Source organism: Glandiceps talaboti, chromosome 16 (genome assembly GCF_964340395.1).
Source record: "Glandiceps talaboti chromosome 16, keGlaTala1.1, whole genome shotgun sequence".
In the NCBI taxonomy this organism is placed as follows: domain Eukaryota; kingdom Metazoa; phylum Hemichordata; class Enteropneusta; family Spengelidae; genus Glandiceps; species Glandiceps talaboti.
The window spans coordinates 4,555,431-4,581,375 of NC_135564.1; the positions used below are offsets into that span (position 1 = coordinate 4,555,431).

Consider the following 25,945-nt stretch of genomic DNA (forward strand, 5'->3'; position numbering starts at 1 on the left):
TTCACACATTGAATAATCAGACAACGTTATATCACTTTAAATTACAATTTTAGAAAATGGAGCTGAAGTATTACTCCTTCTCATCATGTCCTTTGGAGCTGAGATTACATGATATATTGAGCTGACATAGGATTAAAACTACAACTATCTAGTAAATAACGGTTCTCTTGAAAACCTAGAAGAAAGTAGAGATATTGAAAACCTCGCCTTAGACTAGACTATGCATTGTCACAGATCGATGTCATCAACATTATTCATGCATGCAAATTGATGCAATATGATATAAGGGCAACAGATGCACATTTACGGCATACATACTGAAAATAGAATCAACATCACGAGTCCCTCGAACGAACGAAAACCTATTGACAAATATCCTTCCTGGTGTGTAGAATTTACTTTACGGACCGAGACATAGAGTTGCAAACATGTCGCATACAGAACTTAAAACTGCATTCGAAGACGTAGTCAACAGATTTATGGCACGCTTCAAAGATGGTGACATGAAGGCATTAGCAGAAAATGAATATGCTCCTGACTGCATTCTTATGGCTCCTGGTAAAGACGTTAAACGCGGACGAGAAGGTTGGTTGTATAGATCTCAGACTATCATTTCGTAATGACCTTATATTTATATACACAGAAGCTATGTCCAGCATATAACTTAACATTATTCAAATACATGTATCGGTATACGTGTTGAATAACAGGAGGTAAATACGACTGTAAAGAATTGTGATCTGAAATGATCATGAGGCAATGTTTGTACTTTTTGTTTCATGCAATCTATCATTAAACTAAACATGTTGCCTGCCTGCCCCTCTCAGTATGTCATTCTCTTTTTCTAGATCTCTCTGCGTCCCTGTCTCTGTCTGTCTGTCTGTCTGTCTGTCTGTCTGTCTGTCTGTCTGTCTGTCTGTCTGTCTGTCTGTCTGTCTGTCTGTCTGTCTGTCTGTATGTCTGTCTGTCTGTCTGTCTGTCCGTCCGTCCGTCCGTCCGTCCGTCCGTCCGTCCGTCCGTCCGTCCGTCCGTCCGTCCGTCCGTCCGTCCGTCCGTCTGTCTGTCTGTCTGTCTGTCTGTCTGTCTGTCTCTTTTTTCTTCTTTATGTGTCCCTGCTGTCTGTCTGACCACACACATGGTATATACAATGATAGCTCTCCAATGTTCCTTCACTTAGGGGCGCTCGAGTTTGTCACAGCTTTTAAAGACGCTGGGATAGAAGATATGGTAGTCCGTGTCACCGATGTCGGTTACTCAAAGGGAGAAGGAGAGTTAATGTTTGGATGTTGCAACTTCGACTGTTTGGCCAGCGATGGGAGCAAAAAGGATGAATGCAAAGCTATTAATATTTGTAAGAAGATTAAAGGAACTTGGTATTTGTATGCCGTGTGCTTCAACAGCAACATCAAATAGAGATATTGATATCTTCCAGTTCATTTTCGAATACTAAATTATGTGTGTACAGATCTAGACAACGTCAATCTCAGCAAAACAGATCTCTCCATCTTCTTTTATTTCTTTTTTTCACCGAAATCATCCTACATACAGAAACAAACTGTTGTGATAATACAAAAGTAGTAATCCTACTTTGTGGCCATTTTTTGTGTAGTTGTTTGTATAGTTCAAATTCTTTCGACTACAGTTACCAATTCCGGCTTATACAGTCGATGACAAAGATCTTCTGTTGGCATCTACATCCCCCACTCACCAGTTCACCGAAAGGCTTGAGGCTATTCACATTTCATTGAAGGCACTGTTTAAAACGCCTATGGGGGGTGTACTCTTAGACTGACGTTCTATTTAGCGCAAAACGTGACAAGCAAATACCAAAGTACTACAGCTGGCAATGCTTTGTGAATTTGTTGCCATCACTTCTTACTTTTGATATTGTAACAGTTTATTTTTAATAGAAATAAACATGTTTGCCCTCTAATCTTTGTGTTCTTTGTCAATATCATGCTCTTCCGTAGTTTCGAATTATTGTACAGACCAGATACACTTCGACCGTAGATATTTATTGTTGCATCTTGTCGATCAATTTGCTTAAACCATTTGTAATTATTATATTTTCGTGTCATTTTATGCATCATACACTGATAACTTGATATATGTTTTTAATTAGATGAGAGATGTGATGTGTACATTTATTACTTTACAAATATCAACAAAAATCAAATGGAATATTTGCACTGAACGGTTTTAAATGTATTAGCCTGATGAATTTGGAATTTGTCGTATTTATTTACATTTTTTTTTGTTTGTCTAATGTTTTCTTCTTTTTTAAAAACAAATATTTGGTTGTTGTTTATTGTTTATGTTCTTTGCTCTTTAAAAATATCTTTTCCCTACAAGGTGCCATGTAATAAAGTAATGATTTGAATAGTTGGTGTTGTGTTCCATTTTCTAATTCTCATCTTTTGCTGGTTTTAATAAACCGGCTTTACTTTGACTATCTTATTAATTATTTATGAGTTAGTTCTACTGAACGCACTCAACCGGTGCAGTGAACCTACCAAACTGTGAACTTTCCCCGTCCCCACTCACCATGAGAAGATGAAGGGTCACAGTTATAATTAATAACAACGTATTCATAGTAAAGCTGGTTTATTAAAACCAACAAAAGAAGCGGTTACAATTGACTTAGAAAAAAAAACACAACACCAACTTTTCAAATCATTACAAAAGATATTTTTAAAAAGAAAAAAAAATGGTAAAAAAATATGGCCAATTCAAAGCCCTGTGATCAGACAACCACAATGGATCTGGTTTAAAAGACTGACTGTTTCGGTGAGCTCGAGGTTACTAGGTACATCAACTCTTATGAAATTATAGACGAGTGTTGCTTCATTTGATTTACGGATCCAATGTAGACAAGATGGAATCCACAAAGAAATATTTCACCCACCAGACGCTCGGACAGACATCACCAAAATAATATCACTTAAGGGGGGGGGGGGTGTATGACATAATTCGACCAAATAGTTCTCCTAAAGTCTCGCCAGCTGTAAACGCTGAACAACAGCTTTCCCTGCAATGCAGCTAAAAGCGATGTGATACCAATTATTCGACTCTATCCCGTTTTCATATGCTGTATTAATTTTTTTCTGTACAGCTCAATAAAATATCTTGAAAATTACAGGAAATCATCTTTTCTTAAAATAACACAAACACAAATTTCATGACCGAAGAATACTTAAACAGTTTATCAAAGCAAAACAATTTGTAAGCTTTTAACACAATTGTTCATTTCTCTTGTCAGTTTGCCTTCTTTTGTCGCCTTCTTCTAGTCAATATATATAATATAATATTAATCAACCATATAAGTGATGTCTAGGCCGTTTGATATAAAGGCAACAGATGCACATTTACAACATACATACTGAAAATAGAATCAACGTTTTCCCTCAAACGACAGATCGACAACCACCCTTCCTGGTGTAACAGAATTTACTTTACGAATCGAAAAGTTGCAAACTTGCAGTATGTCGGATATAGCACTTAAAACTACATTCGAGGTAGTGCTGAAAAGGTTTCGATCACGTTATCGAGGTGGTGATATAATGGCACTTGTAGAAAACGAATACACACCAGACTGTACAGTAATGGCCCCTGGTAAAGAAACTAAACACGGACGACAAGGTTGGTTGCTATAGATATTCAACTATATTTTTATTATGACTTTGACGAAATCATATTCATGAATATTTAGTATATGCGATAATATCATCTGAATAAATGATTGCATAGCATAATTATAATGAAAGGTAAATGTAACTGCAACAAAAAAACGGTTAAGCCGCCCCTGAATTTGCATAATGTTGTTATATGTATACATATGTAAAGTTGATTGGGTTGTTTAAACATATTATTTCTGCACCTATATCAAAGATAAACCTGATTTGTCTTGGAGGAAATAGTGATTCTGTAAAGAACGTAATGTATGGGCAGATTCTGTATGGGCACCTTTCGCTTTCGCATTTGTAGCATCTCTCATACACAGTTGTATGCTGTTAATCAACATTCAGTGGCCTTTAATTATGTTGCCTCATTCCTGATACAAAGCCTATTAGAGGTTCTGGACAGCTGGTGACTGTCCAGCCAAGCATATCATACACGTGATCAATACCGCTACAATCAAAGCTCTTGGCAGGAAACTCCATCCATGTTACACCATGTTATTGAGTCAGTCACTACTTCTATAATCATGATTCTAGATCTGTGGGCCTGGCATTATCATCCAGAGCATTTCAAAGTCATCACTACATCCCAATGGGCTCAGTCTTCTCAAAAATTTCTCAATACATCAATTTTTTACCACAGTTTGCATGAATGCATGTACTATATTATAAAGCAAACCACGTACAGGAGGGGGGGGGGGGGTGCCGCACCTTTTAAAAATCTATCGCTCTCTCGGTCTCTTTCTCGGTCTCTCTCTCTCTCTCTCTCTCTCTCTCTCTCTCTCTCTCTCTCTCTCTCGTTTAACCTTTAACCTATTATGCATACAATGACAGCATATTTTCCAAATTGTCTTTAACGCAGGAGCATTCGAGGTCATCACAGAACTGAAAGCTGCTGGGGTAGAGGACTTGGCATTCCGTATCATTGATGTCAGCGGCTCAATGAATGAGGGAGAGTTTATGTTTGGATGTGTCCACTTCACATTTTTGGGAAGCGATCGCAGCAAGAAGGATGAAGGCAACTGTATTAATATTTATAAGAAAATTGTTGGAACATGGTATTTATATGCTGTGTGCTTCAACACCAGTAACAAATAGAGCTCTTGAGTTTATTCGGTTTTTATTGCTGAATATTAATTATTTGTTTACAGAAGAGGGTGGTCTTAGCATCATCGTAAACCACACCCTCTTTTACGGCACCGTCTAAGGCGCATCGTGAAGATATGCTCTAGCTTGCGAGGATGGGTCTTAGCAAAGCCGACCTATCAATACTGCATAGATTGTTCTTACCGAGATCGTCCTCGTCTGTATATAGACTACTGTGACAACAATGTTACATAACCCATAACTTTCCATCATTGTTTGTATAGTTCAAATTTTTTTAGACTAGGGATGCCAATTCCAGCTTATAGAAACGAATCGAATGATCTGCTGACATATGTGACATCACTCACCAGGGCATAGCTAGGTTTGAGCAATCCATTCGTGAACTGAAGCATAGAATGGACGCTTAATAAATTTCTGCCGAACTCTTTCTAGAGTTTATGATTTACCGTGTAGTCGACTAGTCATTCTCTGTTTGGAAAGTTTGAAGACCATAGGTGTGTTTTCGTCGACATGTTGTAATCTGGTATTGTTTAAATACCTTTGAATGAGTGCAGTTAGGATTTCACGAGACCCTTTTCCGGTTTATTGCTGAATAGTAATAATTTATGTACAGACAAGAACAATCTCAGACTGACCTAGCGACAAATACATTTGTCAAGTATTTCTAGAGCTGGAAATGACTTGTGAATCTTGTTGCTACTGATTTTTTTCTCTCTTAAAACTGCAATAGTTCTTTAAAAATGAAATAAATAAGTTTGAACACTTACGTATATGTCCTTTTTGGATTACATTTCATACAGCCATGGACTTCACTACTAGTCATCTTTTATTGTATTCTCAAGAGTATGCTTATACACACACACACACACACACACACACAGAAGGCACATGCTGTACTTCGACATGTGGAATTTAGTACTAATTAAACGCCTTTCGTTGACTGACCTAGTTTTCAGGAAAACGCACCTTTTACTTTCAAACGAAAACCGTGACACAGGTTTACCATTGGCAAACTCTACATTCATAAAACAGACCATGTAGTGTTACAATGACGCTGCACATATCCCAACATGAAATCATTGTACTGTCACTCAAAATCAAATGAACATTGAAGCCAAAGTCCATTAAGACCACAGAACAATACATTTTATTACAGTCTGTCCATGCAAAGCAGTAATGCTCACAATACTAGTTACTCCTTATAATCCTGTCTACTGGACAGGACCCACTGGGTCAACACATACACCTATCTACCATACTAGCACCTACCAAATGGTAATGTATTTGGTCACAGATATTGCACAATTCATACCAAAGTACAAGCAATGATAGTCACACATGAAAGACAATACAAGAGACAGTATTCTCATCGAATCTGATAAACTAAGACTATCCCTTCAAGGGAGGGAGGGGGGGGGGGAGTCCGAATTTGTGGGAATAATTTGGAATGATTACTTTTAAATGGCGATTCCAATACTGAGGTACAGACATCACAAGGTACAGCATATGGAATTTGGGTGGGTGTGAATCACATTTACAAATGACAAATACTGGTCCTAGAACTGTTCTTGATATACACACATAAATGTTTCAACATGAAAACAGACGAGACACACGGGTTAGTAGCCTTGTCACCCCATATGTAGTATATTCAAGTGAAGCTGGTCTGTCAAGCTCTCGACCCCCCCCCCCCCCGTCTTTATTTCCATTGCATGACCCTTAGCAAAAATAATAAAAGATGTATACTGACATGTGTACATCATTGAATTATATATAATCATGGCTGAAGATGGCTGAATGATTCAGCTAAAATATACTAAGTTCGAAACTACTATAGGATACAATCCCAGAGTAAGGAAACAGCAGTTTTGATTGTTGTATGTATATATACACATGTATGGATCGGCCACCAACTCTCTATCCTGCTGTTGAAGGATGCTTCTCACAACTCTGTCTGAAACTATGAAGTCTCCTCACTACAGGATGAAAGTAAATACTCTATGTGCATAATCACTTGTACTCGGTGAAAAAAAATCACTGTGTGTTTCTGATAACATGACCTCAGAAAATTGGATTGGTACGTCAGGATTTTATTTTATTTCATATTATTTCATCTTTTTCAATGTTTTTAGTTTTTGAAAAGGAGTGCTTCAACCATGAAATGTCGGTCAGAATACCCCTTCTGTGATACTTTGATGAAATGAGTACATACATGACTGAGGAAAAAAACCAGACGTACATGAAGGTCACGAAGACAAAGAATTTCTCTTTTTAATTAAAATGTTTTTAAAATGTTTCGGTTGGCAGCTTAAACTAGGGTTGGTTGTTATATTGGAAACACAATTAATTTTGCTTTATCATGAATTATTGAAATGTCATTAACACACACTACACTAAAAGTAAACAGAATAGCAGCCATTTTTGCAAAACGTCATTTTCAGTGGACAGATTAAAACTCGATGCAAAGGTTACGTGTACAATTTTTCTCTTTTAAACTGTTCCATGTGTCTTTCATGTCGGTCCTCTACATGCTATTGATTGATAAGGAATGCAATATAACAGGTAAAATACAACATAGCTCATTCTGTATTGGAGATATATAACATTCATGTACAATATACAATATATGTACATACACAACACTTAAATCTAAGGCTCCTACACAATGTTATTGAGGTGACAACTTTGTCTAATATACAGAAATTTACAGAATTTATAAGGTGAACCATTTCAAACATTTTACAATATTAAAAACAATTCACCTGGATACGTTCCATACAGACAGACAGGATACATGTACAATATTTATAATTAATATTTCTGTAAATATGCATATGCTGAAATTTGGCAAAAAAAAAAGGTTACAAACTTGCTTGATTGCGAATTATTCTTTAAAATTGTGGTGGTTTTCAACATAAAAATGATATCACAATAACATTCCTTTAACTTACAAGTTGATAATATTTTCAATCCAGTTCAATATGCAATCCAATTTATATGCAAATAAATAATCCATTCCGATGAGAATTACAAATTAATAAATAATAATCTCATTAGAATTTTATACTGACAATTTGATATGGTATGAAGTCCCACCATACAGATCTATGGGATGCATGCTTTGAAAACTTTTCCATACCTATACATTTTCTCACACCCAAAACAAAGAATGTTCAAAACATGACACTGCTCTATGGACATTCTGTACCAGTACCAACACCAGACCCTAACTCTATAGTATACACAATTACGTCATATCAATTTTATGTCTGTGTTTTTATTCTTCTTTGCCTTCCATGATGACTTCAAAGGAGAATGGTGAAAAGGGATGACCATCACCAACGTAGAACTTGTTGTTGAATTCCACCCTGTAAATAACAAAGATTATTATAATTAATACCAATACATTATGTAAATATAATGTATTTCGTACATTATTACATAGATACCTGTAATTACTTGTACTGGTACATGCACATGCACATAATAGTGTTATTTGCACTGCAGTGAAATATCGAAAACACCTACCTACATGCAAATGATATGCAAATGAGGGCACAATCATTCGTTGTACATAAAATTGAATGATTGCACAGTATCAACTTATGGAAATTTGTTGTGTCGGATAAACATATAGAATAATAACAGAACCCCATGCTCCACAAGTTCCAGCATGGTACTCAGGGATATTTGCACTTGTGCAGTTTTCTGCTCACTTTCAAGAGCATCAAGCTGCAAACGACACTGCCAGGGCTTATGCAATCAATCCGAATACGCCAAACTTGCATTTGTATGGCATAGGTTCTGTCATAACATGTAGATGTAACGTACTTCATAGATCATTACAAACTAACAGGATACTAAGATCTTTTGAGTGGCAATGTCGAAATATGGAGTGAGATTGGTGTAAGAGTTCATACACGGGCCCTACTTCACCCAGACTTGCTATCACTTTGACGGCCAAGTGTGTGATGCATACAAACACCTTACACCATTCAGAAGATGTAACTGCTCATTTATAAATATATCTTAAGGTTTTTCAAATACTGGCTAGAACAACTCGACACTTACCAATGAAGACGCAGAGCATGGAGGAAAGCTGATAAACCTTCCATGATGAGCAGAATGGCGATTGTTAGTACAACCCAGAAAGCAAATACTCCCCACAGCACAACAGCTCCTACATAACCTTCCATAGATAGACCAATTCTCATCACCATTTCCCAAAGCACAAGAGATAACTCTGATGAATACAATAAAAAAATCAATATGGTTAATTTCTGTTCAGATGCTTATCTTGTGTCTGGTATGATGTTGACAGTTTTTGTTAAGGTGTGGGAACCCCGGTAACAGATAGAGGTAAATTTGGTAAAACTGGTAGAGTTCCCATACATTGTAATATACATTAGATGGGGAACCTGGTAAAATGACTGGGGAACTTAGGTACGTTTTACCTACTTACTACCCTTAAAAAAACACTGACTGTTGAAACAATACTGTGCTATACTAGTACAGAACCCAATGACACAGGAGAGCTATTGTGGCATGTGTCTGTTCATTTTATACTTGGGGTATTAGCAAAAGTGCTATACAAATGTAGTAATGTTCTCTACAACTGTACATACTTTCGCGAGCAGAGCATGTAAAAGTGCAGCAGAAATTTAAAACATCATTTAAAAAACATCACATTTCGGGGTAAAAATAACAGCACTATGCTTCTGATTTATACTATTCTTGTCTCTGACTCATAGTGACAAGGCACTCTAGGTCACTCATGCTTTCCTTGTCTGAAAAACGAAAATACAGTGAATGGTATGAAATAGTAATTTAAATTTTATATTTACCTGCATGAGCCAGACTGAGAGCCCACAAACGTAGATAAGAGGCTGTGTTGGAGATGCAACCCAGACAATATTCTATAGTATGAATACTTTGATGAATAAATGCATCGCCGAAATCAAACTACAGGCAAACAAAAGGAATAGCGTTATAATTTTATTTACAACATTTTGAGAATTTCATAAAGATGATTGAACTGTGGTGGCTAGCTCTATCTGTATAGAACTGTGGTGGCCATCTCTATCTCAGTATCTGTAAGAACTGTGGTGGCTATCTCTATCTGTAAGAAGCTGAACTGTGGTGGCTATCTCTATCTCAGTATCTGTAAGAACTGTGGTGGCTATCTCTATCTGTATAGAACTGTGGTGGCTATCTCTATCTGTATAGAACTGTGGTGGCTATCTCTATCTGTAAGAAGCTGAACTGTGGTGGCTATCTCTATCTCAGTATCTGTAAGAACTGTGGTGGCTATCTCTATCTGTATAGAACTGTGGTGGCTATCTCTATCTGTAAGAACTGTGGTGGCTATCTCTATCTGTATAGAACTGTGGTGGCTATCTCTATCTGTACAGAAGTGTGGTGGCTATCTCTATCTGTAAGAAGCTGAACTGTGGTGGCTATCTCTATCTCAGTATCTGTAAGAACTGTGGTGGCTATCTCTATCTGTATAGAACTTTGGTGGCTATTTCTATCTGTACAGAAGTGTGGTGGCTATCTCTATCTGTAAGAACTGTGGTGGCTATCTCTATCTGTAAGAACTGTGGTGGCTATCTCTATCTGTATAGAACTGTGGTGGCTATCTCTATCTGTAAGAACTGTGGTGGCTATCTCTATCTGTAAGAACTGTGGTGGCTATCTCTATCTGTTTAGAACTTTGTGGCTATTTCTATCTGTACAGAAGTGTGGTGGCTATCTCTATCTGTAAGAAGCTGAACTGTGGTGGCTAGCTCTATCTGTAAGAACTGTGGTGGCTATCTCTATCTGTAAGAACTTTGGTGGCTATTTCTATCTGTACAGAAGTGTGGTGGCCATCTCTATCTGTATAGAACTGTGGTGGCTATCTCTATCTGTAAGAACTGTGGTGGCTATCTCTATCTGTAAGAAGCTGAACTGTGGTGGCTAGCTCTATCTGTAAGAACTGTGGTGGCTATCTCTATCTGTTTAGAACTTTGGTGGCTATTTCTATCTGTACAGAAGTGTGGTGGCTATCTCTATCTGTAAGAAGCTGAACTGTGGTGGCTATCTCTATCTGTATAGAACTGTGGTGGCTATCTCTATCTGTAAGAAGCTGAACTGTGGTGGCTATCTCTATCTGTATAGAACTGTGGTGGCTATCCCTATCTGTAAGAAGCTGAACTGTGGTGGCTATCTCCATCTGTATAGAACTGTGGTGGCTATCTCTATCTGTAAGAACTGTGGTGGCTATCTCTATCTGTATAGAACTGTGGTGGCTATCTCTATCTGTATAGAACTGTGGTGGCTATCTCTATCTGTAAGAACTGTGGTGGCTATCTCTATCTGTATAGAACTGTGGTGGCTATCTCTATCTGTAAGAACTGTGGTGGCTATCTCTATCTGTAAGAACTGTGGTGGCTATCTCTATCTGTAAGAACTGTGGTGGCTATCTCTATCTGTATAGAACTGTGGTGGCTATCTCTATCTGTAAGAACTGTGGTGGCTATCTCTATCTGTATAGAACTGTGGTGGCTATCTCTATCTGTAAGAACTGTGGTGACTATCTCTATCTGTAAGAACTGTGGTGGCTATCTCTATCTGTAAGAACTGTGGTGGCTATCTCTATCTGTACAGAAGTGTGGTGGCTATCTCTATCTGTATAGAACTGTGGTGGCTATCTCTATCTGTAAGAACTGTGGTGGCTATCTCTATCTGTATAGAACTGTGGTGGCTATCTCTATCTGTATAGAACTGTGGTGGCTATCTCTATCTGTAAGAACTGTGGTGGCTATCTCTATCTGTAAGAAGCTGAACTGTGGTGGCTATCTCTATCTGTATAGAACTGTGGTGGCTATCTCTATCTGTAAGAAGCTGAACTGTGGTGGCTATCTCTATCTGTAAGAACTGTGGTGGCTATCTCTATCTGTATAGAACTGTGGTGGCTATCTCTATCTGTATAGAACTGTGGTGGCTATCTCCATCTGTATAGAACTGTGGTGGCTATCTCTATCTGTAAGAACTGTGGTGGTTATCTCTATCTGTAAGAACTGTGGTGGCTATCTCTATCTGTTTAGAACTTTGTGGCTATTTCTATCTGTACAGAAGTGTGGTGGCTATCTCTATCTGTAAGAAGCTGAACTGTGGTGGCTAGCTCTATCTGTAAGAACTGTGGTGACTAGCTCTATCTGTAAGAACTGTGGTGGCTATCTCTATCTGTAAGAAGCTGAACTGTGGTGGCTAGCTCTATCTGTAAGAACTGTGGTGGCTATCTCTATCTGTATAGAACTGTGGTGGCTATCTCTATCTGTATAGAACTGTGGTGGCTATCTCTATCTGTAAGAAGCTGAGCTGTGGTGGCTATCTCTATCTGTATAGAACTGTGGTGGCTATCTCTATCTGTAAGAAGCTGAACTGTGGTGGCTATCTCTATCTGTATAGAACTGTGGTGGCTATCTCTATCTGTAAGAAGCTGAACTGTGGTGGCTAGCTCTATCTGTAAGAACTGTGGTGACTAGCTCTATCTGTAAGAACTGTGGTGGCTATCTCTATCTGTAAGAAGCTGAACTGTGGTGGCTAGCTCTATCTGTAAGAACTGTGGTGGCTATCTCTATCTGTATAGAACTGTGGTGGCTATCTCTATCTGTATAGAACTGTGGTGGCTATCTCTATCTGTAAGAAGCTGAACTGTGGTGGCTATCTCTATCTGTATAGAACTGTGGTGGCTATCTCTATCTGTAAGAAGCTGAACTGTGGTGGCTATCTCCATCTGTATAGAACTGTGGTGGCTATCTCTATCTGTAAGAACTGTGGTGGCTATCTCTATCTGTAAGAACTGTGGTGGCCATCTCTATCTGTAAGAACTGTGGTGGCTATCTCTATCTGTATAGAACTGTGGTGGCCATCTCTATCTGTAAGAACTGTGGTGGCTATCTCTATCTGTAAGAACTGTGGTGGCCATCTCTATCTGTATAGAACTGTGGTGGCTATCTCTATCTGTAAGAACTGTGGTGGCTATCTCTATCTGTATAGAACTGTGGTGGCCATCTCTATCTGTAAGAACTGTGGTGGCTATCTCTATCTGTATAGAACTGTGGTGGCTATCTCTATCTGTATAGAACTGTGGTGGCTATCTCTATCTGTATAGAACTGTGGTGGCTATCTCTATCTGTATAGAACTGTGGTGGCTATCTCTATCTGCAGGAAAATATGGCGTAATTGCTTTGGGTTAACTTTGAGATTCTGTTGCACATAACACAATGAAAGATACAGTTATATTCAGGCTACAATAGGACACCCAATGATGTCATTTTAGGGTTAATTACAAGAAGAGGAAGGTAGGAGGATGTTCCATGGAGAAAACAAGACATAAAACCACTGAAAGAAAAGTCTGTCTTGAACACACTACAACGGTTACCACCATAGAAATACTGAACTATCATTTTTCACAGAGTAAAGTGTGCACATATTTCTATTTTTGCAAAACACTGTGAAAGTCACATAACATATAATTTATATGTTGACTGTACAAAGCTATGAACAAACAACTTTGGGTTTTAAAAATCTGGCAAGTTACATGAAAATATGTAAAGTCTATGACAGATTTGTAATAGGAAAGAAGGCAAAAGTCCCAGAAAAACACCAACAATATACATGCACACACTTTACTTGTACAAAGTGGATAGGAATACTTTGAACTAACAACTTTGGGAAACAGGATAACATACTGTCAATTTTAAATATGAGTCATGTTTCAAATAAAAAGAATTCATTCAAATGAAATTATCAAAATATGAATGAATGTGAACTGCATGTTTTCAGGAATGATGAAATAGATGTCAACTGATGTAGGATGTATATATTATATGCAGCAATTAGGGTTGTCGTGTGACTGTAAATTTGGAGCTCATTGTGGCATATATGGTGTTTGGTTGTTTGACAAATTATATTTCATATTCAATCCACGTTGTGGTTTTAGTTTCATAGAATGTATATGTTCAATGTACTCTTGAAGGTGATGCTATGACAAATTCTATCCTTTCACCGTCACCTGATGACTTATAACACCAGATAGCAAGACCAAAAACATGATGTCGGTATGAGTAATTTTTGAAAAGACTTCATGCAACCCAAATTTTACCTTCTCTTCGCCCTTGTCCGGAGAAGCAATGACTGTTTCACCGTTTTCTTCTGTTTCAACCTCATTCTCTAACAGTTGATGTTGAGCCTGGCGTTAAAACAAGCACAACCAAATTCACAATAACCAGAGAAATGAAAAAGTACAGAACAGGAAGGGTAAAGGACGCATGCTGTATTTGTTTAGTGGCTGTGATGAGTTAGTAGAGAGAGGGAGACACCTACACGGATGACATGGGGCATGTAGCCACCATTACCTTATCTTTCTTCTCCTCTGGCTGAGAATCAGTTTCTTCAGTGGCTAGGGAGTCATTATGCAGTACTTCTGCAGTGTCGTCGTCGTTCCCTCCATTCACTATCATACGTACATTGGCAAACTGTATACCCTGATATGGCAGCATAGGGAGGCACATAGTGTGGCAGACAGTGTTAGAATAATCAAGCTAGCTTAATTTATATCTTAACAAAACTTTGGTCTCTCCTCTTGAACATTACAACTGTAATGTATTGATCATCATCTTATTAATTAAACTTTTGAAAAAAGTTGTCAAATGTGCGTGAAATAATTCAAAATGTAATCACACTGCAAACCTCGTCCATTCACGTCTTCAAATGAAATGTGCATTTCTCACAACAGTATTTTTGTTAAGGTTGGTAATAAGTTTAAATCTACTCCATCAAAGTTCTATTGCCCACATATTTACACACAGTTGTGTAATTAGATGTCATTCCCCAATATTTTTCTCCTTTCAGTCAAGGAAAATATGAGTGACCTAAGGGGCCATTGTCACTACGAGTCAGTAGACGGGTACTGACAACCCTTTGGTCACAAGTATTTTTCGGCTGAATGAAGACAAATATTGGAGAAAACATAATTATACTTGCACCAGTAATATCAAAGAAATATCAGGGAAAGCAATGACAATTTTGAATGTTAAGACTCATATTTCAAACATAGCAGAACCAGTGATGTAGGTACGCATTGTCATGACATAGACGCACATTGTCATCACGTGGAAGAACCAGAGTAAATATTGCATATTTGTTGTTCTAAATGGCTCATGCATGGTATAACTCATATTTGAACAACTTTCCCATTTCTTACCAACCTCTTAGCAAAATCACTGTTTAAGTTAGGCTTAGGAAGAAAAGTTTTGTGCACAAAAAATTAAAGGCCTTACCAGTTTAAGACGCTTGTTGCTCTGCACATACAGATAAATTGGTTTTATCAACAACATCCATGGCAAACAAAGCACTACAACAAGAACCAGGAACACTTGTAACTCATTCTGTTGGCAAAAAAACACAAACAATAGAGAATATTACAATGAGATTGAGGTGATAAATAGCTTAACTGTAAGATAGGATACATTGAATATACCTGTTACCTGTATCGTATCGTATCGTATCGTATCGTATCGTATCGTATCGTATCGTATCGTATCGTATCGTATCGTATCGTATCGTATCATATCGTATCGTATCGTATCGTATCGTACCTCCCATATTCCTACATTAGTGCTATCCCATATTCCTGCACTGGTGCTATCCTACATTCCTACAGAGTGCGATCTTATCAGTGGATCCATACAGGTTAGATAGGACCATTCTTGTATGCACATTCACTGCTTTTTCATGCCGAAATGTTCATTTGTATTCTGACTTGGGTCCATCCATTCATTCATTCATATACTTACTTGTCCTTTGAACAGTAATGATCTGGGATCGTCAATTCCTTTCAACAGGAACATATTGATAATGGTGATCAGGAGACTTGGTGCATACTGTGAGTTTTCAGCACTGAATGTGAACCACTTGATGAATATCATGAGTACCAGGTATCCAAACATACAGGTCAGAAACAACACTTGGGGAATAAACTCACAGAAGATGTTAACTGGTTTGTTAAAGAACCTATGAAAGATACAGAACAGATGAGGGAATCATGAAATATACATATTACTACATATGTACCAATACTCTAGTGGTATCCATGGCATTGAATCACAAGATTTCTCGTTATGTTTCAGAACAAATAAAATTTGTGAAATATTTCCCGTTGGCCGCATCCCTCCGAACGGATAGGAGAGGAGGGATACAGACATAGGGGAATCATGAGTAACTACTATACTTTGATGTCACACCCTGGGAATATGAGCGTCTATGTAATAATAATCTATATTTTTACATATGTACCAATATTCTAGTGCTATCCGTGGCATTGAATCTCAAGATTTCTCTTTACATATAGCTCAAAGATGTCCTGAGATGAAATTTCAAATTCAACTAAAGCCATCCACACATCAGGTCTTCATTCATTAAACACAGAATTCTACCCAATATGAAGTTAGAGTTTACTGGAGGGAAGTTACATAATGTCCAAATGTGGTGGTTGTCACCTCAGGATGTTACTTTTACATTGCTTACATTCTAACAGTTGGGAATTTGGTAGGCACAATGATGAGAATCTGGGTGACCGAGACTAGGGTTTCTGTATGTTCCCACCACTCATAAAACCTTAGCCAATACACTGGATAGCTCATAATTCGTACCTGTGATTAAGAAGGCTAAGGAAAACACCAAACATCATCTGCATAACACCAAAGATAACAGACAATTTCATCTTAAATGAGTTGGTGTATGAAAGCTCATTCTCTGCAACTCTCCAGATCTGTAAATGTAATAAAAGTCAAACCCTTGTTTGGTAAAAAATCCCTAAAGTATTCCATAAGTATTGAATTCCAACATATCTGTCAAAGAACATCTACTACTAACAAATACTTTCTCTCCACATCTAAAAATAATAAATAAATATTTTTTCTTTATTATACAGTGACTTGACTTTGATGTATGACTCCCTGGCTGCTGTGCGCAGGTTTTACTGTACAAGTTAACAGTGGCCACATGGATGAGAATTTGGTATTTATTTTGGATTTTTACTTGATCAAACAACTTTACTATGTTCTTCTGAAAAAAAAAAATGTAAAATAATATATACTAATTATGTGTTCATAATTTAATCCATTGCAAAAAGATGCAAAAAAAGTGTGAAAAGTTTGAAATATCACATACTAATATTACTTGTATAATACTTACCGGATCAAAACCAAACGGATATGGAGAACCCGAGTATGAAGTCTGAGGATCAAGATTGACATGTTCTGAACCTCGTATAGTTGCATTCCTGTAATGAAAATGAAACAATCTTGTCAGCAAATGGTAAATTGATATCAAACCACATTATACATGGCCATAAATTGATCACAGGTATTCAAGTGGTGGAGATTGGTTTGAGAAAATGACAAGAGTAAACAAAACAAAATACTGAATTTTGAATGCAAAAATGTTGATTTGATTTTTGGCAGTTACTGGGACTAAGACTTCTTACTAGACTCCACATCTTTTTAACTGTGAAGTTATGACCAAAAGAGTAAGAGACAGAGAAATGTTGTCCAGGTCTGCAAAAAGAATTTAAGTCAATCATTGCATCATGTTTTGGACTTGAAGTACACGTTTCAGCAATTTGTGATTAGCAAAATCATTGTGAAAAGATGTTTAACTATATCAACTCACGTTACATTGGCTGTTGTAAATGAGCTTGCAAACATACTGAAGGACTTGGAATAGAAATCATTATAGATGAAGCCAGAATAGATGGAAAAGAATCCCATGAGGAGAACAATATAACGACCTGCATAGATGGTTCCCCACATCTACAAAAGAACAAAAGAGTAATAATCATTATAAAGTTGTATAGTTGGTTCTCTGTAAGGTTCTCACCAAACCAAACTAGTCAACTAGAATTCCAAGACATATAATACCTAACATTCAACCATCTCTAAACAGGATGCAGGGCTTTTACACTTTACCATCTGTCTGGGACAATGTTCTCAACTCCAACATGTGTAGTGATTGTGACTTCATAAGCCAGAAGAAGAACTGAGTGTTCACCTTAACGTTAGGATTTATTCGAGCATTTGGTGCAGTACTAAGTTTTAATTCACTTGTAGTCTAAGAACTGTTCAATTAACCATTTAAAGTCTGACACCCTATAGTTAGGATGTAATTATATACCCGGGGTAGTTACAGAAACCAAGTCGTTAAAGCCTGATACCCTATATCATCGTGCCAGTGCAGAAAGGTTGTATCTGCCTATACAATTGCATAGTAGATATGACCTTTCTGCACTGACGCGACGATACATAGGGTGTAATTAAATAGAGTTACAGAAACCAAGTCATTAAAGGGTTAATGTAAATGGCAAGCACGTTATCCTGCCAATTCAAATTCTTTGTACCCAGCTAGAAGTTTTATTTGCATTTGGTGATTTGGCAGTAGGAGCCTTCAATACATTGAATGACTATCTTCATTTTTTTTTCTTTTTCTTTTTGACAGAAATGGTGACAATAACTATTTGGTAACAAAGAGAGTGAAGGAATATGAATATTTGAATTAAACAATCTCAATGTAGAAACCATCTAGACAATACCTATTTTGGGGAGAATGGTAGCAAGTATATGCTATTTGGAATGGTACGTACCTCACTCTCCTTTGCCGGTCCTGCCAATTTCTTCTCAAATGCACACAGCCATATACCAAAAAGAGCCATGATAACGCCATGGCCGCCATCACCAAACATGACAGCAAACAGGAATGGGAAAGTAATGATTGAGTACGGTGCTACAAAAAAGAAAGGAAATACACAGAAACTGGTTATGTGCAAAATGGTTTATAGTGTACGCTGCTGTAAAAAACAAAGACATACACAAGAAACTAGTTAGGTGCACAAAGTGGTTTATGCTAAATTTGTAAGCCACTCTTGTAAATTCTTTTACAACATACTTTTAATTTGTGACCATTTCTTTTAACTTATTTACACTTTATTGCCAAAAGACCTCATAAAGAGTGAATTATCCATTCAAGAAAAGTGAAATGAGAACTTGTTTCTTCTGTGACTTTTGCTAAGACTAGTATTAACAAGTGACAAGCTCAGCTGTTACTGATAGTAGGCCAGGCAATCATTTAGGCATACTCATTTGTAAGTCTTCTGGGGTTGTAATAATGTGATAGAACCTACCTAGATTGATTTCTCTGTAGCCATGGCCAAGACTAGTTCCACTGAACTATTTCCATGGTCTACATCAGATAACAATTGTGTATTTCTTTTGTATTCATTTTGCATATTTGTACCACTTTTGTATTCAGTTTGTATATTTGTATCATATGTATGTTCTTTGAAAGTGTAGCTCATTTTGTTATCTGGTGAAATAAATTTCATTCATTCAGTCATACCTGGATTGATTTCTCTGTAGCAGGCTACACCATAGGCATCAACAATAGCTTGGAAGGCATGTGTGAACTTGTTAGTTCGATTGAAAGTTGGTGGTACTTCCTTAGTTTGCATGCGATTTAGAATAGATGGTACACTGGAACCACTTCTTTCCTATCAATAAACAACAAATGTTGGCACTTTTATTTATTTGACCTTTGTCCTGCCTCACTTTGCATTTATCTAGAGGACCACAATGGAAAAACGTTTAACAAATTTTGTGTTATCATTGTCAAATGGCATTCATCACATGTTGCATCTTTTGCCTTTCATGTGATATGTTTTCTTCTGTCAGGTATTGAAAATATTTGCCAGCCAAAATCACTATTTGTCATTGCAGAGCTGCCCTGAAGGGTCTGGGCATATGCCACTATGATCATATAGTGTGATGCCATCAATGTCAAGTGTTGACATGTCTGTGCTGTAACTCAATCACCTTCAATTCTGATGATGTATAGTTGTAGTGTCCTGCAATATAAAATACCCTACAAAGCCCTGCACTGATTCTTTTGTGTACATACTGCACAAATGATCAAAGTTGACAGAATTAGAAAGTTATGTGTTGTTAACTTGCAGTTTGACTAAAAATAACAATTGAATTATGGGTGGATTGTGGGTGGACAATACATATTAACTTACTGTTCCTCTTCTTAGTGCTTGTTGTATACTTTCCAGGTCAGACACAGGACACCAACATTCTGCAATCAAACACTTCTGAGTGACATCAAGATTAAACAAGTTGAGGGTATGGTAGATTGCCTTGATCTTACCCACTTTAATAAACCATACTTTCAGATTCTTAGCTGCTGAAGCCAGCACACGGTGGCGATGGTCTTGAGTTTGACCCAATACCTACAGATAGAACAACAATTTATACAACTCAGATTATTTTACTTGGTCATCATCGAGCCAAAAGGAGAACATAATGGGTTTTTTTTTTCTAAATTTGGTAAAAAGTATGAAAATTCAGCAATCGCATTTATGCCAGACCCTCACCATAAATGGCCGAAGTTCGTTTGAGCTTGTGTGACATCATGCAATCGTCCCAAGCCATTCCTTTGTTATCATATTATAAACTGGTTGAGAGTATGGGGCAAAGATTAAGTAAAACCTAACATACAGTTTGTAAGTCTTCAATTCTTGTCATGACACCCATTGCCATTTCACGTCTTTCTGCTTGAGTTTCTGGACAAGGATACAAAGTTGCACGGAATCTAGATACAGGAAAATAAGAGATAAAAAAGAAACAGTATAAAATCAAACTGATGACTTGGAACACAATTAATACTATCTGCTGGTATGTCACAAGAAACAGCTGTGCATCAGTGTTGTATCAAATTGGCTTATAGGGACACACTGTTTGTGAGTCACCACATAGTAAGAGATAGGGGAACACCAAATTTGGATGGCCAAAAGAATCAGTGGCTTAGCTGTCACACTGGTCTCAACATATAGAACATAGAATACAAAATTTTGGTGCATAATAAGCAATTGTTTAGTCTAGCTGCTATACCCCTCTGGCTATTCTGCTTACTCTGAAAGCGAATGAACAGCACAACTGAGGGCACTGCATCCAGACAAAGGTACTCATTACATTTTGGCTTTATTCGGAAACCCCAAAGCACAGATCTAAGGTATTACTACAAGACTAGATTGTACGTTGGTGGCACATCAAATTGGCATTGTGGGCACACACTAAGAAGAAGACAACACTTACCCTTCACATATCTTCTTAACACGTGATTTCAGTTGATCACCTTGGAAGAATATAATGAAGACAGTCTTGTTGACCTGATCTCCCTATATGAACATAAATAATGAACAAAAAAATAACTATCCTGTTAATAACAGTTATTATTATATTGCTAGCTGACGAAACTAAGACAAGGGTTTTGTGGTTCATTATACAAAAACAAGGAGTTAGTCTCTGATTTCATTTCAACGTGATAGAACACATTCACTGGACTATTTACGAAGGGAATCATATCAATAAGTTACATCATTGAAATATTTCATTATGTCTAAAATAACAAGTGATGATGGTGAGAACATATCATAATACTTTAGATAGTAGAATACCAAATGTTTCAATGTCTTGGAGAACAACTACCTTATCAATTGGAGCTTTAAGGATTACATATAGATGATTCTTTTGTTCAGGACAATCTTTTCTACATTTTTGCTACACGATTGTCTTTTAAATCCAAAATTCATCCAAATTCAACATTAGCTTTTAGCAGACAAACACACTTTTAAAGGAATATGACGTTCACTTCTTAAAAAGTATTTGTGTCTGCATTTTTGTATAAATGGTACAAAGACCATTATAGATATTGAAGAATAGTATGGTTGGCTTACAGTGCTTGGGTCTTCCAATGGTGTTTCTATCTCAGCCTGTCTCAAAAATACATTACCACGGCATGCACGCCACAACATTCTCTCAAAACTTGGTATGCGTTCACGATTTATCACCCCAGCTACAAATCTACACACAAATATAATTAACAAGTCGCCTGTGTTATAAAATATGGTTGAAATACAGGTTGACTTCATTAGTTTTTTCATAAATTAACATGAAATAAAATGATTGGTCATGCTTAGAATGGCTTCATTTGAATGTTAGGTACAAAATGAAATATTCTCCCGAGTATTGACACAAAAGGTTGGTAGCACCTTCTATAGACATCAGGTATACATGTACACCTGGAAAAAAAGCATCTTGGCTCTCTGTAATGGCTGGTTTGATATCAATGTCTGTTCTCTCGGCATAGATTGCAAGGACTGTGGCTACTTTTTATAATAATATACACATCAGTAACATGGTAATTTTGTATAATGATCAGCATGTAATATGCATGTCTTCAAACATTGAAACATACTCTGATTTGTTTATACATACATACATACATACATACATACATACATACATACATACATACATACATACATACATACATACATACATACATGTACATCAACCATTTCTTTTCATGTGTAAGTATCATTATAATATTGTCATTGACTGATTACTAAAACTCATGGGATGGTTCAGGATGTTTGAAGCATGACAGAAATCTGCTAAGCATGGTCAGGGGAGTACCATGATGTACGAGACGTCAGTGAAAATTTGAGATTCTCTTCCAAGCAATTGTTTGACTCTGTGAGTAGAAACTTTCATCAATAAGTATGAACCCCATAGAGTCCATGGACATTCATTCTTGCAAAACTGTTGTCTTTGCTTTTCTTGTTGTACCTACCCCAGTCTCATAGCCTGACCTGGTCTGGTTCCTTCTTCCCCTAGCAATGAATAAGACTCCTCAGCCAGGCTAGGGTCATGCATCTGCTGGTGATGCAATTCAGCCTATATTACCATCAGGAAAATAAGCAACTAACAGTAACTACATCATGTACAGGGCCCGACATGCACACAACACAGCATGGTACAACAAAGAAAACAAAAACAAAAAACATAAACACTGAACTTAAATCAGCTTGGTTTGTCGTGTTTACAACCAAACTTTAATTTAAGTTGGAATTGATAATTGCATGCAAATTTAGAGACTGCATTTATTATCACGAAATTGTCATCAGAGTTTTATTTCAAACAGGATAACCTGAAGACCCGATCTTTACATCAATTTCATGATAATAAATGTCATTCTACATACAATATGGTCTGTTATATTGCATTTTACAACACCATTGACACCACTATGAGGGTGTTATGTTCATATGGAAATAAACAGAGGAATGACTTATGGATCTGGGAGGATTTGAAATGATATATGGATGACGAGAGGATGATGATGCTGCCAAACAAAATTATAATGGGCCCTGTTTTAAAGAATTTTTACATTACACCCTAGACAGTATCCATAAGAATATATTTACATTAATCTATACTACTTTAACTTTTATATACAATTTGTCATCAAATATATGACTGACTGAGCTTGTCCTTATTCTACAATTCTAAATGAAACCACAATAAAGCAGAGTGATGCATGGATGAAATTATATTAAATTAATGTGAATTTTTCTTGATATGATAAACATATCATAGAATGTCTGTTCAATGGAAGATGTAACATGGAAGAGTACGCACCTCATCAAAGAAGTTCTGAGTCTTCCTCAAAATGTGTTTCAACTCTGTCAGTTCTAAGAAGTTTCTCTTCAGTGCTTCTTGGTTGGTGTTTACTTCTTTCATTTCATTTTCAAGTTTCTCAAGAGTAGCCTATGAAATAAGTCAACAGAGATTTGAGTGTAGTGTAGTGTAGTGTAGTGTAGTGTAAAGTGTAAAGCAGTTTAGTGTAGTAAGTAGTGTGGGATGTCTTGTGTAGTGTAGTGCAGTGTAGTGTAGTGTAGTGTAGTGTAGCGCAGTGTAGTGTGTGGTATGAATACTCACCTCTAAATCAATCATTTCCCTGGGTGGTGGAGCTTCAGGATTTTCTCCTGTATCAGCAATGGCAATTCCAGCTTTCCTTATTTCTTTCTCAAGAAACCCTAATTTTATTGAAAATAGGAGAACATGAAATTGTGTTTCACACCACAATATAAGCACTGGCAGTTCTAAGGTTAGTGACAGTTTGTTTTTATAAATAATGCAATGCATAAATCGCATACATTGATAATGATATGTTAAGTACTAGATATCCACGGATAATCCCTTTCAGTTCATATGTGCAGGCACAGTATCATATTTGTTTAAGAAATGATGGGCAAGTTGCACAAAATTCAATTACATTTATACTAAAATCATTTCAACCTTATTTCATTAATCATCTTAACAAATTTATGGATATCGATTGAACTCTCAGAATACTTACGTAATTTTCTTTCCATTTCATCACAACGTCTCACTTCATTAACAAATTTCCTTTGAAAAGCATTCACATCTGGATTTAGCTATTTATGGAAACAGGAAATATTTAGTAAGTTGTAGTACCAGTAATTTGACATAAACATTACCATAGCCTTAGTGGAGTGCATATCATTACAATGTATATACCAGCATTTTTAAATGATTCAGACAAAATTCAGATATATTTAAATACTTTAGAAGGAAAATTAGCAAATATATTAACAATGTTTGTCTCAATGGTAGAATTATGAATAAAGCTGTACATGTAATTGCCTGTTTTCATCATTTTGTTCCCTCATTTGCATGTTACCATGGCAATGATTGCCTTATGACATGAAGGATATGAAATTGAAAGTGTCTTATCATGCCTTTTTACATCACTACTACACTCATTCACTTGATGACTGTCACTTGCTAAACACGACTAATGACCATGTATGTCTTTCCTTCTTCAAAGAGTTTCACTTTTGCTTTATTTTTGTAAGATTGTGCATGGTATTATTCAATTTATTTTTTTTCATTGTCCATTTTGCAGTCTCTGACTATCTTTACCCGTACTTGCACACATTAGTAAAATTCCCAATTTAGTCTTCTTTTTTTTTACAACAAAATTCCATTTCACTGCTACAATTGGGCCAGCCAAGTGGTACAAATACTTACATCTCTGAACTGAACCATACCCAATTCTCCAAGTTCAGATACACACGCATATGCTGCCTCAGACTGTAAAAACAGCTGGGCTAGGGTCATCTCCTCACTTCTATACAAAGACCCCATCTTGAAACTCTTGTGTGGATCCCTTTTGAGCTAGTGACTTTTCAACACAATCCACCTGCAAAAAGCAAACCAAAGGTTAGTATGACTCAAAGTCACATGCTAATATAAATCAAAGATAAACAGAAATAGATATACATACTATTTTTATATGTTATCTTTCCCTACATGTACTGCCAAAAAAATGTACATATCTCTTTTAAAAGGCTTGGAAATTTATATAGAAAATTGAAAGTGAAATATTCAATCACTATAGCTGAAATCTCCATAGCCGACAGTAACTGCTTCGGTTTTGTTTTGTAATAATTTTATCTTGTCGTTCACACTATTTTGTGTTGTTAATGTTAAACGTTTTCTTTTCACCGTCATTTTATTTCTCTCTTGTCACATTCCCTCTGTGGACTGATCAAGCAAGCGTAGACCGTCACAGAGTGCAAAATTGCTACAGTTACTGCATTTAGACAGGTCCATAGTACAACACAACGCAAGTTATCATTTATTATATGAATTATGTTGGCATAAATTATAATAATTATAGTATACTATACCGTCTACGTTATCGATTGCCAAAATCTAAAATATGTCATACGAGTATTTCTCAGTCAAATTTTGACGTTGAATTCTCCAATCATTGAAACTGTCTTCCAATATACGACATCAAAATTACTTAATTTACGACAAAACGAATACTGGGCAATTGAGATTGCAAAAGTACTTTTACCATTACTAATACTACTGGGCGATTTTCAACATTATCATTCATGGGGCCATGGGGTCTAATCATGTTGTCGCAAAATAATCACAATAACACAAAAATTAAGCGAGATTTCTGCCCCCGCAATGTTACTTGAGTGATTAACATGAAAAATAATAAGAAGAGTTACAAAAATTAAGTAAACTTACCTGTAAAACTTGATAATTTAAAAAAAATTCAAGAGAGTGGGCCCTGTGGATGGATCTTCCACGACAGCGAAAATGGCGATTTCCTACCTGTCAGGTGACTTCTACGTCATCATCACACTTTCCATAGAAGGACGATAGGTGGCGCAT

General features: G+C 36.7%; 3 protein-coding genes across 4 annotated transcripts; 2 read left to right on the forward strand and 1 right to left on the reverse strand.

Moving 5' to 3' along the window:
• The first annotated feature begins 324 nt into the window (after window positions 1-324).
• Window positions 325-2,192, forward strand: LOC144447569 (uncharacterized). The gene is made up of 2 exons (XM_078137638.1): window positions 325-585; window positions 1,178-2,192. The coding sequence occupies exons 1-2, from the start codon at window positions 429-431 to the stop codon at window positions 1,411-1,413; spliced, it is 393 nt and encodes a 130-aa protein (XP_077993764.1). The 5' UTR covers window positions 325-428; the 3' UTR covers window positions 1,414-2,192.
• A 1,205-nt stretch (window positions 2,193-3,397) lies between these two features.
• Window positions 3,398-5,503, forward strand: LOC144447573 (uncharacterized). Its single transcript, XM_078137644.1, has 2 exons — window positions 3,398-3,639; window positions 4,540-5,503. Exons 1-2 carry the CDS (start codon window positions 3,483-3,485, stop codon window positions 4,773-4,775), a joined length of 393 nt encoding a protein of 130 aa, XP_077993770.1. The 5' UTR covers window positions 3,398-3,482; the 3' UTR covers window positions 4,776-5,503.
• A 415-nt stretch (window positions 5,504-5,918) lies between these two features.
• On the reverse strand, window positions 5,919-25,898 carry LOC144447087 (V-type proton ATPase 116 kDa subunit a 1-like). Of its 2 annotated transcripts, none has more exons than XM_078136993.1 (21): window positions 25,799-25,898; window positions 24,782-24,953; window positions 24,087-24,165; window positions 23,666-23,763; window positions 23,366-23,494; window positions 22,518-22,600; window positions 21,619-21,745; window positions 20,978-21,060; window positions 20,381-20,474; window positions 19,900-20,112; window positions 19,224-19,374; window positions 18,472-18,611; window positions 17,505-17,644; window positions 17,028-17,115; window positions 16,484-16,602; window positions 15,629-15,845; window positions 15,113-15,220; window positions 14,189-14,317; window positions 9,629-9,746; window positions 8,856-9,027; window positions 5,919-8,152 (listed from the first exon to the last, which is right to left on the reverse strand). In XM_078136993.1, exons 2-21 carry the CDS (start codon window positions 24,896-24,898, stop codon window positions 8,062-8,064), a joined length of 2,496 nt encoding a protein of 831 aa, XP_077993119.1. In that variant the 5' UTR covers window positions 24,899-24,953; window positions 25,799-25,898; the 3' UTR covers window positions 5,919-8,061. The 2 variants fall into 2 exon arrangements, with proteins under 2 accessions (XP_077993119.1, XP_077993118.1); XM_078136992.1 differs by having other exon boundaries at window positions 22,518-22,621.
• Between the last annotated feature and the right edge of the window lie 47 nt (window positions 25,899-25,945).

What these genes read in the sequence shown, in the direction of transcription:
- LOC144447569 (XM_078137638.1), top strand. Translation starts at nt 429, where the DNA reads ATGTCGCATACAGAACTTAAAACTGCATTCGAAGACGTAGTCAACAGA. An exon ending in CGTTAAACGCGGACGAGAAG is followed by an intron (nt 586 to 1,177) that starts GTTGGTTGTATA and finishes TCCTTCACTTAG; the next exon opens with GGGCGCTCGAGTTTGTCACA.
- LOC144447573 (XM_078137644.1), top strand. Translation starts at nt 3,483, where the DNA reads ATGTCGGATATAGCACTTAAAACTACATTCGAGGTAGTGCTGAAAAGG. An exon ending in AACTAAACACGGACGACAAG is followed by an intron (nt 3,640 to 4,539) that starts GTTGGTTGCTAT and finishes TCTTTAACGCAG; the next exon opens with GAGCATTCGAGGTCATCACA.
- LOC144447087 (XM_078136992.1), bottom strand. Translation starts at nt 24,898, where the DNA reads ATGGGGTCTTTGTATAGAAGTGAGGAGATGACCCTAGCCCAGCTGTTT. An exon ending in TGAAATGGAAAGAAAATTAC is followed by an intron (nt 23,764 to 24,086) that starts GTAAGTATTCTG and finishes CAATAAAATTAG; the next exon opens with GGTTTCTTGAGAAAGAAATA. An exon ending in GGGAAATGATTGATTTAGAG is followed by an intron (nt 23,495 to 23,665) that starts GTGAGTATTCAT and finishes CTTATTTCATAG; the next exon opens with GCTACTCTTGAGAAACTTGA.